This window comes from Paroedura picta, chromosome 1 (assembly GCF_049243985.1).
Source record: "Paroedura picta isolate Pp20150507F chromosome 1, Ppicta_v3.0, whole genome shotgun sequence".
Lineage (NCBI taxonomy): Eukaryota > Metazoa > Chordata > Lepidosauria > Squamata > Gekkonidae > Paroedura > Paroedura picta.
In genome coordinates, this window is record NC_135369.1 from 64,021,054 (window position 1) to 64,034,108 (window position 13,055).

The 13,055-nt window shown below is 41.8% G+C and overlaps 1 protein-coding gene across 5 annotated transcripts in view; it reads left to right on the forward strand.

Annotated features, from left to right (window-relative positions):
• LOC143839167 (calpain-13-like) overlaps positions 1 to 13,055 on the forward strand; it is a 132,238-nt gene that overhangs the window by 17,462 nt on the left and 101,721 nt on the right. For all 5 annotated transcript variants that reach the window (XR_013231656.1, XR_013231652.1, XM_077341002.1 and 2 more), the window contains exon 2: positions 466 to 717. Coding sequence is in view for 3 of the 5 variants with exons in the window: in XM_077341002.1 (XP_077197117.1) it covers positions 493 to 717 (225 nt within the window). In the remaining 2 variants the exon portion in view is untranslated. The remainder of the gene's footprint in view (positions 1 to 465; positions 718 to 13,055) is intronic.

Sequence of the window (13,055 nt, forward strand, 5' to 3'; positions counted from 1 at the left end):
TGTAAGAGCTTAGGGAAGGGATTGGAAACTAGCTGTTCCTGCAAGTCTCAAGAACATTTTTAATATCCCTGAGGATTACCTGATGGGTCAAAAGAAAGGTGACATGTTTACCTCTGGACTCAGCTATGACAGGAGGTTTTAATGCTTTTTGAAAGCCTTTGTGATTATCTGTAACAAAAGGAGAAACAGAGCTATGTAAAAGTTTACTTTGCCATGGGACAACAAGGCTGAAGTATCTTAATGACATCTATCTCTCCTGAGGAAAAACTTAAAATGTAATCTGAAGCAATGGTTTAATTTGGGGATTTCACCTTTTCAGCATTTGAGAGGTTTCCAGAGAATATGATCAGCCCTCCCTCATTTTCCTTGTGCCTCTGTCCCTGTGGGCTCCAGTCCACAGACTTGGTATTTGATGATAATCTTCACGACTACTATTTCCTCACTGCTACCATTTCCTTATTACAGGAAACGAATAGGAGCCTGATTCCTGATATGTATCAAAAGAAGCAGGAGCAGGGCGTGGAAAAGACCTGGAGACCTGGAAGCCCAATTTCCCCTCAGAACTTTCTAAATCAGGACTTTGTTGATTTGAGAGACCACTGTCTGAGTCGCGGCACCCTTTTTGAGGACGATACTTTCCCTGCACATTTCAGTTCCATCGGTCCTCGCATACTTCCAGATGACAAACTGCATCAGATTCAGTGGAGGAGGCCATATGTGAGTAGCTACCAAGGACTATCAGAACCATGGTCCCGGTGACAGAATGAACGGCACATTAGGCAATGTTTTTTTTTTTTTTTTATAATGATTTTTTTTATTTTCATAAAGATAGAAATATAGTCATCATTTGAGAATATACGACCCCACATTGACTCCACAGTGATATAAACTTTTGCCCAAAACTCTAAGAGCCATGAGTCTAAGAGCCATCCACATTTCCACTACATTAAAAAAAAAAAAAGCCTGTTTAGATATACAAAAGAAAAGTTATTATTAATCAACTTACTTGAGAGATCGTAGACCTCACATTAACTGCTTGATACAATCTGAGAGCTATCCTAGCAGATATTTCTAGGTTTAAGTTAGATGCTTAACATTAAACATTTCTTATAGCACAGTATTAGTTTTGGCCCTGTATCAATACCCTGATAAAGGGAGAGGAAAGTAGGGCTTTGCCTTAAAGATGTACAAAGAAAAAAAATTACAAAAGGATTTCATAATTTCTCCTTATCCTTAATACAGATACATCTACAAACCATTTATACTTGGCCCATTCTAAGAGCCATCCTGACAGGTATAAGTTGAGAGCTTTGCATTTTCTACAGATCAATATGAGCTTTGGCCCTATAACAATACACCAATAAAAAAAATAATAAGAGGGGAAAGCCCCATTTTATATTTCCAACGCTAACGATTATATTACCTATATGCCTACTAAGAAAAAGAAACAAGAAAGAAAAAAGGCACTGCTTCCCCTTTTTCATAAAAATAGCAATATAGGATACAGTATATGTTGTTAATACAGAGAATAATAAGATTTCCAGGTTTAGATTAAATGCTTAACATTAAACATAGAACAATATAAGCTTTCAGTCTTCTATAGCTTCTCCCTATCCTTGGTTCTAATACATCTACAAAACAATTTTTGCTTGACCCATTCTAAGAACCATCCTCAGTGTAGGCTTTAGTCCTAGGACAATTCACTAATAGAAGAAAGAAAAAATAAGGGGGGAGAACCCCATTTTACATTTTCAGCACTAATGATTATATTACCTATATGCCTATAAAAGAAAAGAGACAAAAAAAAAAACAAGAGCGAAAGAGACACTGCTTCCCCTTTTTCATAAAAATGGAAATATAGAATACGGTATAACATTAAACATAAAACAATATGAGCTTTCGGTCTTCTTAAGGGGGTCTCATCTCGAGGCTTGCTACATCTTGTCGTTCCCGTAGAATTATATTCTGTCCCATTGGCCTTTGGCGTAGAAAGTGCAGTTGTACTCTTTCCCGCAAAATATGCATCGATAAATCTTGAGGCCGTTGCACCTCCTGGACTCCAGTATCAATACAATTTTTTCCCCAGAGAGATCCTTTAAATCGGTTACTTTCACTGCAGATCCATATTTCTTTTGATTGATTTTTGTACACTCTTGCTTTGAGATGGCTGTATGTCTTTTTAAAAAGGGTGTCCTTATCTGGGCTGCAGAACTCCGGCATCCCATTTTCCGTCTCCAGAATTTCAGATTTCTCTTCTACTGTTGGTTTTCCACCTTGTTTAGAGCTGTCATCAGCCACTGTTATTGATCCATTATTCCTGTTAAAGACGTCTTCCTTGGCATCTTGGATCTCCTTGAAGATATGAATTTCAGATTTCTCTTCTGCTGTTGGTTTTCCACCTTGTTTAAAGCTGTCATCAGTCACTGTTATTGATCCATCATTCCTATTGAAGACTTCTTCCTTGCCATCTTGGATCTCCTTGGAGATATTTTTGATCAATCCATCTAAGAATACTTTGTAATCTTGGGTTTGTATCTCTATTAGATGAGCCAATCTTTTTAACATAGACATGATTTTGACTTTAAAAAAACCCGGCCCCAAACAATTTTACAAGTGGCCAGTAGAGGTCCTCTGTTTTATCCTCTGATGTTCCGGCACAGGCATGTGACGTATTGAAGCCGGTTAAGGCAGGGATTCTCGTACTGGCACAAAGTTCTCGTGAGATTTTCACATTCACTGCTCTTATCTCTATCTCCGAAAACCAAAACAATTACAATAAGAGCTTTTGCCAATTAATTCGAGTTGATTTGAATCCTTCTTCTGCTTAGTTAGGAGAATTAGCCTGCCTCTTAACGAGGTGGCTTCAGGCAGAGCAGAGTAAGAGGAGGGGGGAAACAAAGGGCTTTGATGCAGGAAGAGAGACGGAGAAAAAAAAAGCGAGAGATACTTGCAGTAAATGATGTTTTGGAACTCAGCCGAAGTCCTCCCCTCAGTTCAAAGCGTTCATTTGTGGTAAATCATCATGTAGGGTTGAAGCAGATACTTTAAGATTAAAGAAAGAAAAGAAAGTCCGAGGTAGAAAATGGCAGTCGTCCTCTGGACCTGGAACGCTGACAGCCTATAATCCAGGGAGATATACTCCCTAAAGGATTGGAGACGGCCCCAAGAACTTCCTGGGTAGAAAGGTGAGGTGAGGTTTGCGTACCCCTCCTCTTTTCTGCCAATTGCTTGCACAATTGACCCCTGTCAGGCTTCAGAGATAGCAGAGCAGATGCCCTGCCACCCTCTCAGGACGACATCTTTAGCCACACCCCTCCTACACATTAGGCAATGTTGTTGTTATGTGCGAAGTCGTGTCCGACCCATTGCGACCCCATGGACAATGATCCTCCAGGCCTTCCTGTCCTCTACCATTCCCCAGAGTCCATTTAAGTTTGCACCCACTGCTTCAGTGACTCCATTCATCCACCTCATTCTCTGTCGTCCCCTTCTTCTTTTGCCCTCGATCTCTCCTAGCATTAGGCTCTTCTCCAGGGAGTCCTTCCTTCTCATGAGGTGGCCAAAATATTTGAGTTTCATCTTCAGGATCTGGCCTTCTAAAGAGCAGTCAGGGTTGATCTCCTCTAGGACTGACCGGTTTGTTCGCCTTGCAGTCCAAGGGACTCGCAAGAGTCTTCTCCAGCACCAGAGTTCAAAAGCCTCAATTCTTTGACGCTCGGCCTTCCTTATGGTCCAACTTTCGCAGCCATACATTGCAACTGGGAAGACCATAGCCTTGACTAAACGCACTTTTGTTGGCAGGGTGATGTCTCTGCTTTTTAGGATGCTGTCTAGATTTGCCATAGCTTTCCTCCCCAGGAGCAAGCGTCTTTTAATTTCTTTGCTGCAGTCCCCATCTGCAGTGATCTTGGAGCCCAGGAAAATTAAATCTGTCACTATCTCCATTTCTTCCCCATCTATTTGCCAGGAATTGAGAGGGCCGGATGCCATGATCTTTGTTTTCTTGATGTTGAGTTTCAAGCCAACTTTGGCACTCTCCTCCTTCACCCGCATCAACAGGCTCTTTAGTTCCTCTTCACTTTCTGCCATTAGAGTGGTATCATCTGCATATCTGAGGTTGTTGATATTTCTCCCTGCAATCTTGATCCCAATTTGTGACTCCTCTAATCCCGCATTTCTCATGATGTGCTCTGCATACAAGTTAAATAGGCAAGGCGACAGTATACAGCCTTGCCGAACTCCTTTCTCAATTTTGAACCAGTCAGTGATTCCATGTTCAGTTCTCACTGTTGCTTCTTGACCTGCATATAAATTTCTCAAGAGACAAATAAGATGCTCTGGTATTCCCATCTCTTTAAGAACTTGCCACAATTTGTTGTGCTCCACACAATCAAAGGCTTTAGCATAGTCAATGAAGCAGAGGTAGACGTTCTTCTGGTACTCCCTAGCTTTCTCCATGATCCAGCGTATGTTGGCAATTTGATCTCTAGTTCCTCTGCCTCTTCGAAATCCTGCCTGTACTTCTGGAAGTTCTCGGTCCACATATTGCTGGAGCCTAGCTTGTAGGATTTTGAGCATAACTTTGCTAGCATGAGAAATTAGTGCGATGGTGCGGTAGTTTGAACATTCTTTGGCATTGCCCTTCTTTGGGATTGGAATGTAAACTGACCTTTTCCAATCCTGTGGCCATTGTTGAGTTTTCCAAATTTGCTGGCATATTGAGTGTAGCACTTTTACTGCATCGTCCTTTAAGATTTTGAATAGTTCAACTGGAATGCTGTCACTACCACTAGCTTTATTGTTGCTCAGACTTCCTAAGCCCCATTTGACTTCACATTCCAGGATGTCTGGCTCCAGGTCAGTAACTACCCCATTGTGGTCATCAGGGATGTTAAGCTCGCTCTTGTATAGTTCTTCTGTATAATTTTGCCACCTTTGTTTGATCTCTTCTGCTTCTGTGAGGTCCCTACCATTTTGGTCCCTTATCATACCCATCTTTGCATGAAACGTTCTCTTCATATCTCCAATTTTCTTGAAAAGATCTCTGGTCCTCCCCATTCTATTGTTTTCTTCTATTTGTTTGCACTGTTCATTTAAGAAGGCATTCTTATCTCTTCTAGCTTTTCTCTGGAATTCTGCATTCAATTGGGTGTATCTTTCTCTTTCTCCCTTGCCTTTCACTTCCCTTCTCTCCTTAGCTATTTGTAAAGCTTCCTCAGACAGCCATTTTGATTTCTTGCATTTCTTTTTCTTTGGGATGGTTTTAGTTGCTACCTCTTGTACAATGTTGCGAACCTCCGTCCATAGTTCTTCAGGCACTCTGTCTATCAGATCTAATTCCTTAAATCTATTTGTCACCTCCACTGTGTATTCATCAGGGATATGATTTAGTTCATACCTGAGTGGCCTAGTGCTTTTCCCTACTTTCTTCAATTTAAGCCTAAATTTTGCAACAAGAAGCTCATGATCTGAACCACAATCAGCTCCTGGTCTTGTTTTTATTGACTGGATAGAACTTTTCCATCTTTGGCTGCAGAGCACATAGTCAATCTGATTTCTGTGTTGACCGTCTGGTGATGTCCATGTGTAGAGTCGTCTCTTGGGTTGCTGGAAAAGAGTGTTTGCTATGACCATTGTATTCTCTTGACAAAATTCTACCAGCCTGTGCCCTGCTTCATTTTGTACTCCAAGGCCAAACTTGCCTGTTATCCCGGTTATCTTTTGGCTTCCTACTTTAGCATTCCAATCCCCCATGATGATAAGCACATCATTTTTGGGCGTTGCTTCTAGAAGGTGTTGTAGGGCTTCATAGAACTGATCAACTTCATCCTCTTCAGCAGCAGTGGTTGGGGCGTAGACCTGGATCACTGTGATGTTGAATGGTTTGCCTTGGATTCGAATTGAGATCATTCTGTCATTTTGGGGATTGTATCCCAAGACTGCTTTTCCTACTCTCTTATTGATTATGAATGCTACTCCATTTCTTCTGCGAGATTCTTGTCCACAGTAGTATACCTGATGGTCATCTGAATTAAATTCACCCATTCCTGTCCATTTTAGTTCACTGATTCCTAAAATGTCAATGTTCAGTCTTCTCATTTCTTGTTTGACCACGTCCAGCTTGCCTTGATTCATGGATCTGACGTTCCAGGTTCCTATGGAATAAAAATCTTTACAGCATCGGACTGTCTTTTCGCCACCAGTTACTTCCACAACTGAGCGTCCTTTCGGCTTTGGCCCAGCTGCTTCATTCATTCTGGCGCTACTCGTACTAGCCGTCTGCTCATCCCCAGTAGCATATTGGACACCTTCCGACCTGAGGGGCTCATCTTCCAGCGTCATATCGTTATGCCTATTGGAACTGTCCATAGAGTTTTCATGGCAAAGATACTGGAGTGGTTTGCCATTGCCTTCTCCAGTGGATCACCTTTTGTCAGAGCTCTCAGCTATGACCTGTCCGTCTTGGGTGGCCCTGCACGGCATAGCTCATAGCTTCACTGAACTACGCAAGCCCCCTTGCCACAACAAGGCAGCGATCCTTGAAGGGGGACATTAGGCAATAAACCTGATTAATTGTAAATTTGAGCTGGGGTACTACAAACCTTGCCAGCTGCTGCCAGTCACTAAGAGAACCACAAGTATGATTCATGTCCTGGAATACAGCCTGACTCCTGCTGTACCTACAAAGGGTATTATTAGGCGAGACATAAAATGGCCATGACTGGTGAATTACTTTCTTTAATTACCTGCAGGAGGAAGCTCAAAGTTGAATTGGGAGCTTAACATGGGGAAGTGAAACAAAACAAAATCAGAGTCCAGGGGTACCTTTAAGACCAACAAAGGTTTATTCAAGGTGTGAGCTTTCTCAGACTATAAGTCAGCATTTTCATTGGTCTGCAACCTTCTTCAGGCTGCGTACTGGTGGCGGCAAGGAGGGCAATCGCCTAGCCGCACATGCCGTGCATGCATGACCCGCATGTGCGGGAGTGCTGTGCATGTGTGTATGATTCTATACTAGCAAGAAAGCCCATTGCAACCAGAAATGCAATGGGCACTAGGACCCAGGGGACACCGGGAGGTATAGATAGAATCATAGAATCAAAGAATCATATAGTTGGAAGGAGCCATAGAGGCCATCTAGTCCAATCCCCTGCTCAACGCAGGATTAGCCCAGAGCATCCTAAAACATCGGAGAAAAGTGTGTATCCAACCTTTGCTTGAAGACTGCCAGTGAGGGGGAGCTCACCACCTCCTTAGGCAGCCTATTCCACTGCTGAATGACTCTGACTGTGAAATTTCCCCCCCTGAAATCTAGCCTATATCGTTGTACTTGTAGTTTAAACCCATTACTGCATGTCCTCTCCACTGCAGCCAACGGAAACAGCATCCTGCCCTCCTCCAAGTGACAACCTTTCAAATGCTTAAAGAGGGCTATCATGTCCCCTCTCAACCTCCTTTTCTCTAGGCTGAACATTCCCAAGTCCCTCAACCTATCTTCATAGGGCTTGGTCCCTTGGCCCCAGATCATCTTTGCCGCTCTCCTCTGTACCCTTTCAATTTTATCTACGACCTTCTTGAAGTGAGGCCTCCAGAACTGCACACAGTACTCCAGGTGTGGTCTGACCAGTGCCATATACAATGGGACTATGACATCTTGTGATTTTGATGTGATGCCTCTGTTGATACAGCCCCAAATGGCATTTGCCTTTTTAACCGCTGCATCACACTGCCTGCTCATGTTTAGTTTACAATTCACAAGTACCCCAAGGTCTTGTTCACCCACAGTGTTACCTAGAAGCGTATCCCCCATCCAGTAGGCATGCTTTGCATTTTTCTGACCCAGATGTAGAAGTTTACACTTATCTTTATTAAATTGCATCTTGTTCTCATTTGCCCATTTTTCCATTGTGTTCAGATCTCGTTGAACTCTGTCTCTATCTCGGGTGCATTTCATCCGGTCCAGGGGATTTGAACTCATCCAGTGCAGCTAAATGCCTCTCGACAACCTCTCTATCCATGTCAACCTGCCACCCAGACACTGTCCTTTGGCTACTGCCATCTCTAGATGTGCCTAAACCCTTTGACCTGTGGGAAAAAACAGATGTAAAATAGGCGCTAAGCCTTTCTGCTTTCTCTGCATCTTCCGTTAGAGTTTGTCCATCTGCACCCAACAGTGGGCCTATTGCCTCCTTTACTTTATGTTTGCTCCTCACATAACTGAAAAATCTTGTCTTGTTACAATGGGCTTCCCTGGCCAATCTTAGCTCACTCTCAGCTTTGGCCTTTCTGATGATTGATCTACAGTGCCTAGTAACCTGTAGGTACTCTTCTTTAGAGCTCTGTCCTTCCCTCCATTTCCCTTTTCTTTCTTAGTTCCTGTTGAAGTTCTCTGTTCATCCAAATAGGCTTCTTAGAGCTCCTGCAGTGTTTTCATTTTTCTGGGATAGTCATTAATTGAGCATGCAATAGCTCTTGTTTGACTAGCACCCACCCTTCACATGCTCCTTTCCCTTCCAGCCTTCTCATCCATGGTATGACACTCATCATGGCTCTGAGTTTATTAAAGTTTGCCCTATGAAAATTCAACATCCGCGTCTGGCCAGTAAGTTGAAAGTTATTATGATGATGTAGCCCATCCTCTCCCTCAGATGCAGAATTTTCCTTCCATTTTTCTCTTCCTTTCTGACTGAGCAGCTCCTTTATCAATTTTCATATTTCCCAAAGATCCATGACTGTCTTACCCTTTCATGTTATTGTATTTTTATTCTGGCTCAGCCCAGGAGCTTAAGGGAAGAGACAAAATCACCACCTTAGCTTAAACTTCTAAAATGGCACACAAGAGGCTTTATAAAATTCAAAAATAACATAATATTTATTCAATGTAGAGGGGGAAAGTCAGATGAAATCAGGTATAAAATGTATGAGATAAATCAATAAGAGCTCTGAGGTAACTTAATATTTCACAAACTACAGCTCTTACATTCCTAACAATTGAGAGTTTAAAACTTTTCACACAGTCTTAGAATCTTTGAGAATACAAGGATTTGTTTCAGTGTCTCCTAAATACTCCAGTATACTTCCTTGTGTTTATTGACTCTTCAGGTTTCCGAAAAAAGGGGTTACAGTAATAAGCACCCAGATTCCTTCTCTGAGGACACCAGGTATCACTCCACTCTTTAGAGGTGTCTTCCTTATCAACTAGGCAGGAAATCACTTTTCTAACTAGAAGATCTATCCCTTTTGACTGGCTCTAATAGGAATCTTCACTGATCCTCCCACTACTCCTTGCCAACCTTTCCTGTACTCAGTCAGCCTTATTCTTATGTCAGAGCTAAACTTTTCTCAGTCAAGGCTTAACTCCAACTCAGTCAGTACTAAACAGAATTCTTCTCAGCAGTCAGTTCCCAAGTTTTTCTGTTCAACTGATGCTAACTAATCAAATTATTTTTGAGCAACCTGTCACTGAAGGCTCTTTGGCTCTGTGAAGCATTAACCCTTCACAGTCTGTATCATGCTTATATAGCAGTCCATCATAGATATGGACTCTTTACTCTGGTTCGACTTCATTTGGAGTACTCTGTTCAGTTTTGGGCACCCCAGTTAAAGAGAGATGTTGACAAACTGGAATGTTTCCAGAGGAGGGCCACAAAGATGGTGAGGGGTTTAGAGACCAAGACATATGAAGAAAGGTTGGGGAAGGTTGGTCTGTTTAGCCTAGAGAGGAGATGACTGAGTGGGGATCTGATAACCATCTTCAAGTATTTAAAAGGGTGCCATATGGAGGATGGAGCAGAATTGTTCACTCTTGCCCCAAAGGGACAGAGCAGAACAAATGGGATGAAATTAATTCAAAAGAAATTCCATCTAAACATCTTCCAGTTCTTGACAGTTCTTGACAGTTAGAGCGGTTTCTCAGTGGAACAGGCTTCCTCGGGAGGTGGTGGGTTCTCCATCTTTGGAAATTTTTAAACAGAGGCTAGATAGCCATCTGACGGAGAGGTTGATTCTGTGAAGGCAAAGGGGTGGCAGGTACAGTAGATGAATGATAGGGATGTGAGTGTCCTGCATAGTGTAGGGGGTTGGACTGGATGACCCATGAGATCCCTTCCAACTCTATTATTCTATCTATGATTCAATATCTTCACAACAAATACCTTATTTTAGTCTGTGGTTGGAAAAGCAGCAGGGGTACACTATTAAAATCGAGTCCAATCTTTGGGAATTCTGAGCATGTGGGACATAAAACCTCAGGCACCTTTGGCATCAGATATGCCTCTCTAGAATTTCTAAGTCTGAGGAAGAGTGCTTGCACTCAGAAGCTCATGCCCTGAATAAATCATTATTGGTCTTAAGGGTGCCACTGGACTCTGATTTTAAGTGGTGGAAGTTAATGGTTGATAGTTAACTAGAGTTTTGAAAAGGAGGCTTGAGGCTCAAGGATCAGTCTAGCCTTTGATCTTATGCAAAGAAATTGTTATACGACATAACAGAGGGTGAATTGCAATGGGGTTATTTCCGATTTACAAGGCTATAGGTGTAAATCTATACAATTTAGCAAGATGCTGGAAATTAATTTCAACTGCAAACTCCAAAAAGCAATTGTATTAGTCCACTTTCACCAGAACACAGTTTTGCCCCATAGCTATGTGCTTCCTTTGTGATGCCAGCCATTAAGGCTGGCTTAGCAAAGTGACAGTAAAGAAAAATAGCACCTCAATCCAGTTTGTCTCTGCTTGTTCTGCATCTTCTGAGTCATGCAGTATTTGGTTATTTAAGTGACAGATAACATTTTTTTTTTACTACTGTCACCGTTCCAGATTCAATATAGCAGTTGAGGAGCGAAGCGGGCTTCAATTTTATCTCATGCATCAACAAGAGAATTGCCAATTACATTCAGAGTCTGGGATCTTTATAGCTGGTGGTAATGCACAAAGCAGAGAGAACACAGCTTGATTTGCAGATGCCAGGCAGCACTGACAGCTAGAAACAACTTGTTTTGACTTGTAAAGTGAGCCAATTTGATATGGGTGTCCCGTAGGGTTTGTCCCGTAGGGATGACACAAAGTCATCATTTCTATCATCTTGATCCTGATGTTCATGCCCTTTATCAATAAATGTGAATTACATAATTGATTATTATTTATTTACTATAGATATATGCCACCCTTAAAACTATCTCACTAGGCAAACATAAGTCTTATTGTGGTCTCCCATCCAGGCAGTAATTTTTGTAATATAATTGTAAGTCCACCTTTGGCCGTGGGTTCCCTGGTGAGAGTCCTCACTCAGGCACCTGTCCTCAGGTCCATTCATCAGAGATAAAATGGCTTAAAACATTAGCCATTTATATACAAGGGGACAATTCCAACCAACAACAGCTAACATACAAACTGGAAGCAGGAAGAACAGTGGGTTTTTATAACCTGCTTTTCACTACCCAAAGGAGTCTCAAAATAGCTTACAATCGTTTCCCCTTTTGGTCCCCACAATAGGTACCCTGTGAGTAGGTAGGGCTGGAAGAGCTCTGAAAAAACTGTGACTGGCTCCAAGGTTACCTCGCTGGCTGCACGTGGAGGAGTGAGGAATCAAACCTGGCTTTCCAGATTAGAGGCTGCACCTCTTAACTGCTACACCAAACTGGCCCCACCCAGTAAGACCAAACACAGATATTAGGGGAGAAGCAGACTGTTTCATACATACATATATACAATAAATATACCACATCCCATTTCCTTACTTTGGTATGGTTGGTACAACCCATGTACTCAAAAATGTGGAGTCAGAGGTTACGAGCACTTGACTAGTGGACAGGTAGTTGTGAGTTCCTGTATTGTGCACGGGGTTGGACTAGATGATCCTGGAAGTCCCTTCCAACTCTATGATTCTATGACTCACCATTGTTGTTTGCCTTTACCACTAACCCATCACATAGTCTTTAAATCTAGCAGGCAAGAGGGTTATGATCCTCTTTTCCAAGCAGGTCTAGATCAGCTGAAATCTTTTCCGAGACAGCAGTAGATTTTGAAGGTGCAGAGGAACAATCTTTTCTCAGTGTCTCATATTCTAGTACTCCCCCCCCCCCTGTGTTAAGAGCAGGCACTTTTGGAGATCTGCAATCCTTCTCCTGCTCCTATATTAGTTCTTGGAGGAGTTAGAAGGGTTTTGTGGGCTATGGTTATATTGTTGGAGTCTGTTATGTATTGTTATGTCCAGTATGGTTTTAATGGGGTTTTAATTTTGGACGAATCTGTAACTCGCCAAGAGTCACACATGAGAGTGGCGGGCAATAAGTCCGGTGGTGGTGGTGGTGGTGGTGGTGGTAGTAGTAGTAGTAGTAGTAGTAGTAAGATGTTATTGCATTAGCCAAGGGCCATTACAATCATACAGAATCCATACATGGTTAAATATTACATACACACACATACATGTCTATAAATGTGCTACAATTTTTATAAGTGAATAATTTAACTAAAATTGGTCTTTAATTATAAAGTCTGAATTAGAAGAAAGATTAAACATAAACAATTTTGACTTATGTAAGTTGGACCTGATTTTTCTATCAGCAAGAGCAAAGAGTGCAATTTCATAGCTCTCTAGTCAGTGGGCAATAATTTCCTAATAAATTTATTTCTCAGTTCATCATAGAGGAGGCAGCCCAAGACACAGTGTGTAAGGTCCTCAATTATCTCATTACCACAGATGCAAACACATTCAGATGCTGGGGAGCAGAGGAACAGGCCACTAAAGACTGCCTTCGGCATAGTCTGAAATCTCAGATAGGTGAATTCCATCTGTAGTCTGAAAGTTGTCATATTCACTAGCAATGGGGATCTATGGTGGTGTCTTTGTAAAAATTTAAAAAGTTTAAAGAAGGGTGCAACTTTTGATCGAGCAGTTGCACCACTATTGATCACTATGATAAATCCAGTCTTGTAGGTCATTTCCTGATCCTTTAGTTTTTAATAGCTCATCATGAATATATAGTGATCAAATTAAGCTGAGATACTCAGAACGAGCTTTGTCTTGTTCCAATAATAATAGCCACAAATGTCTCC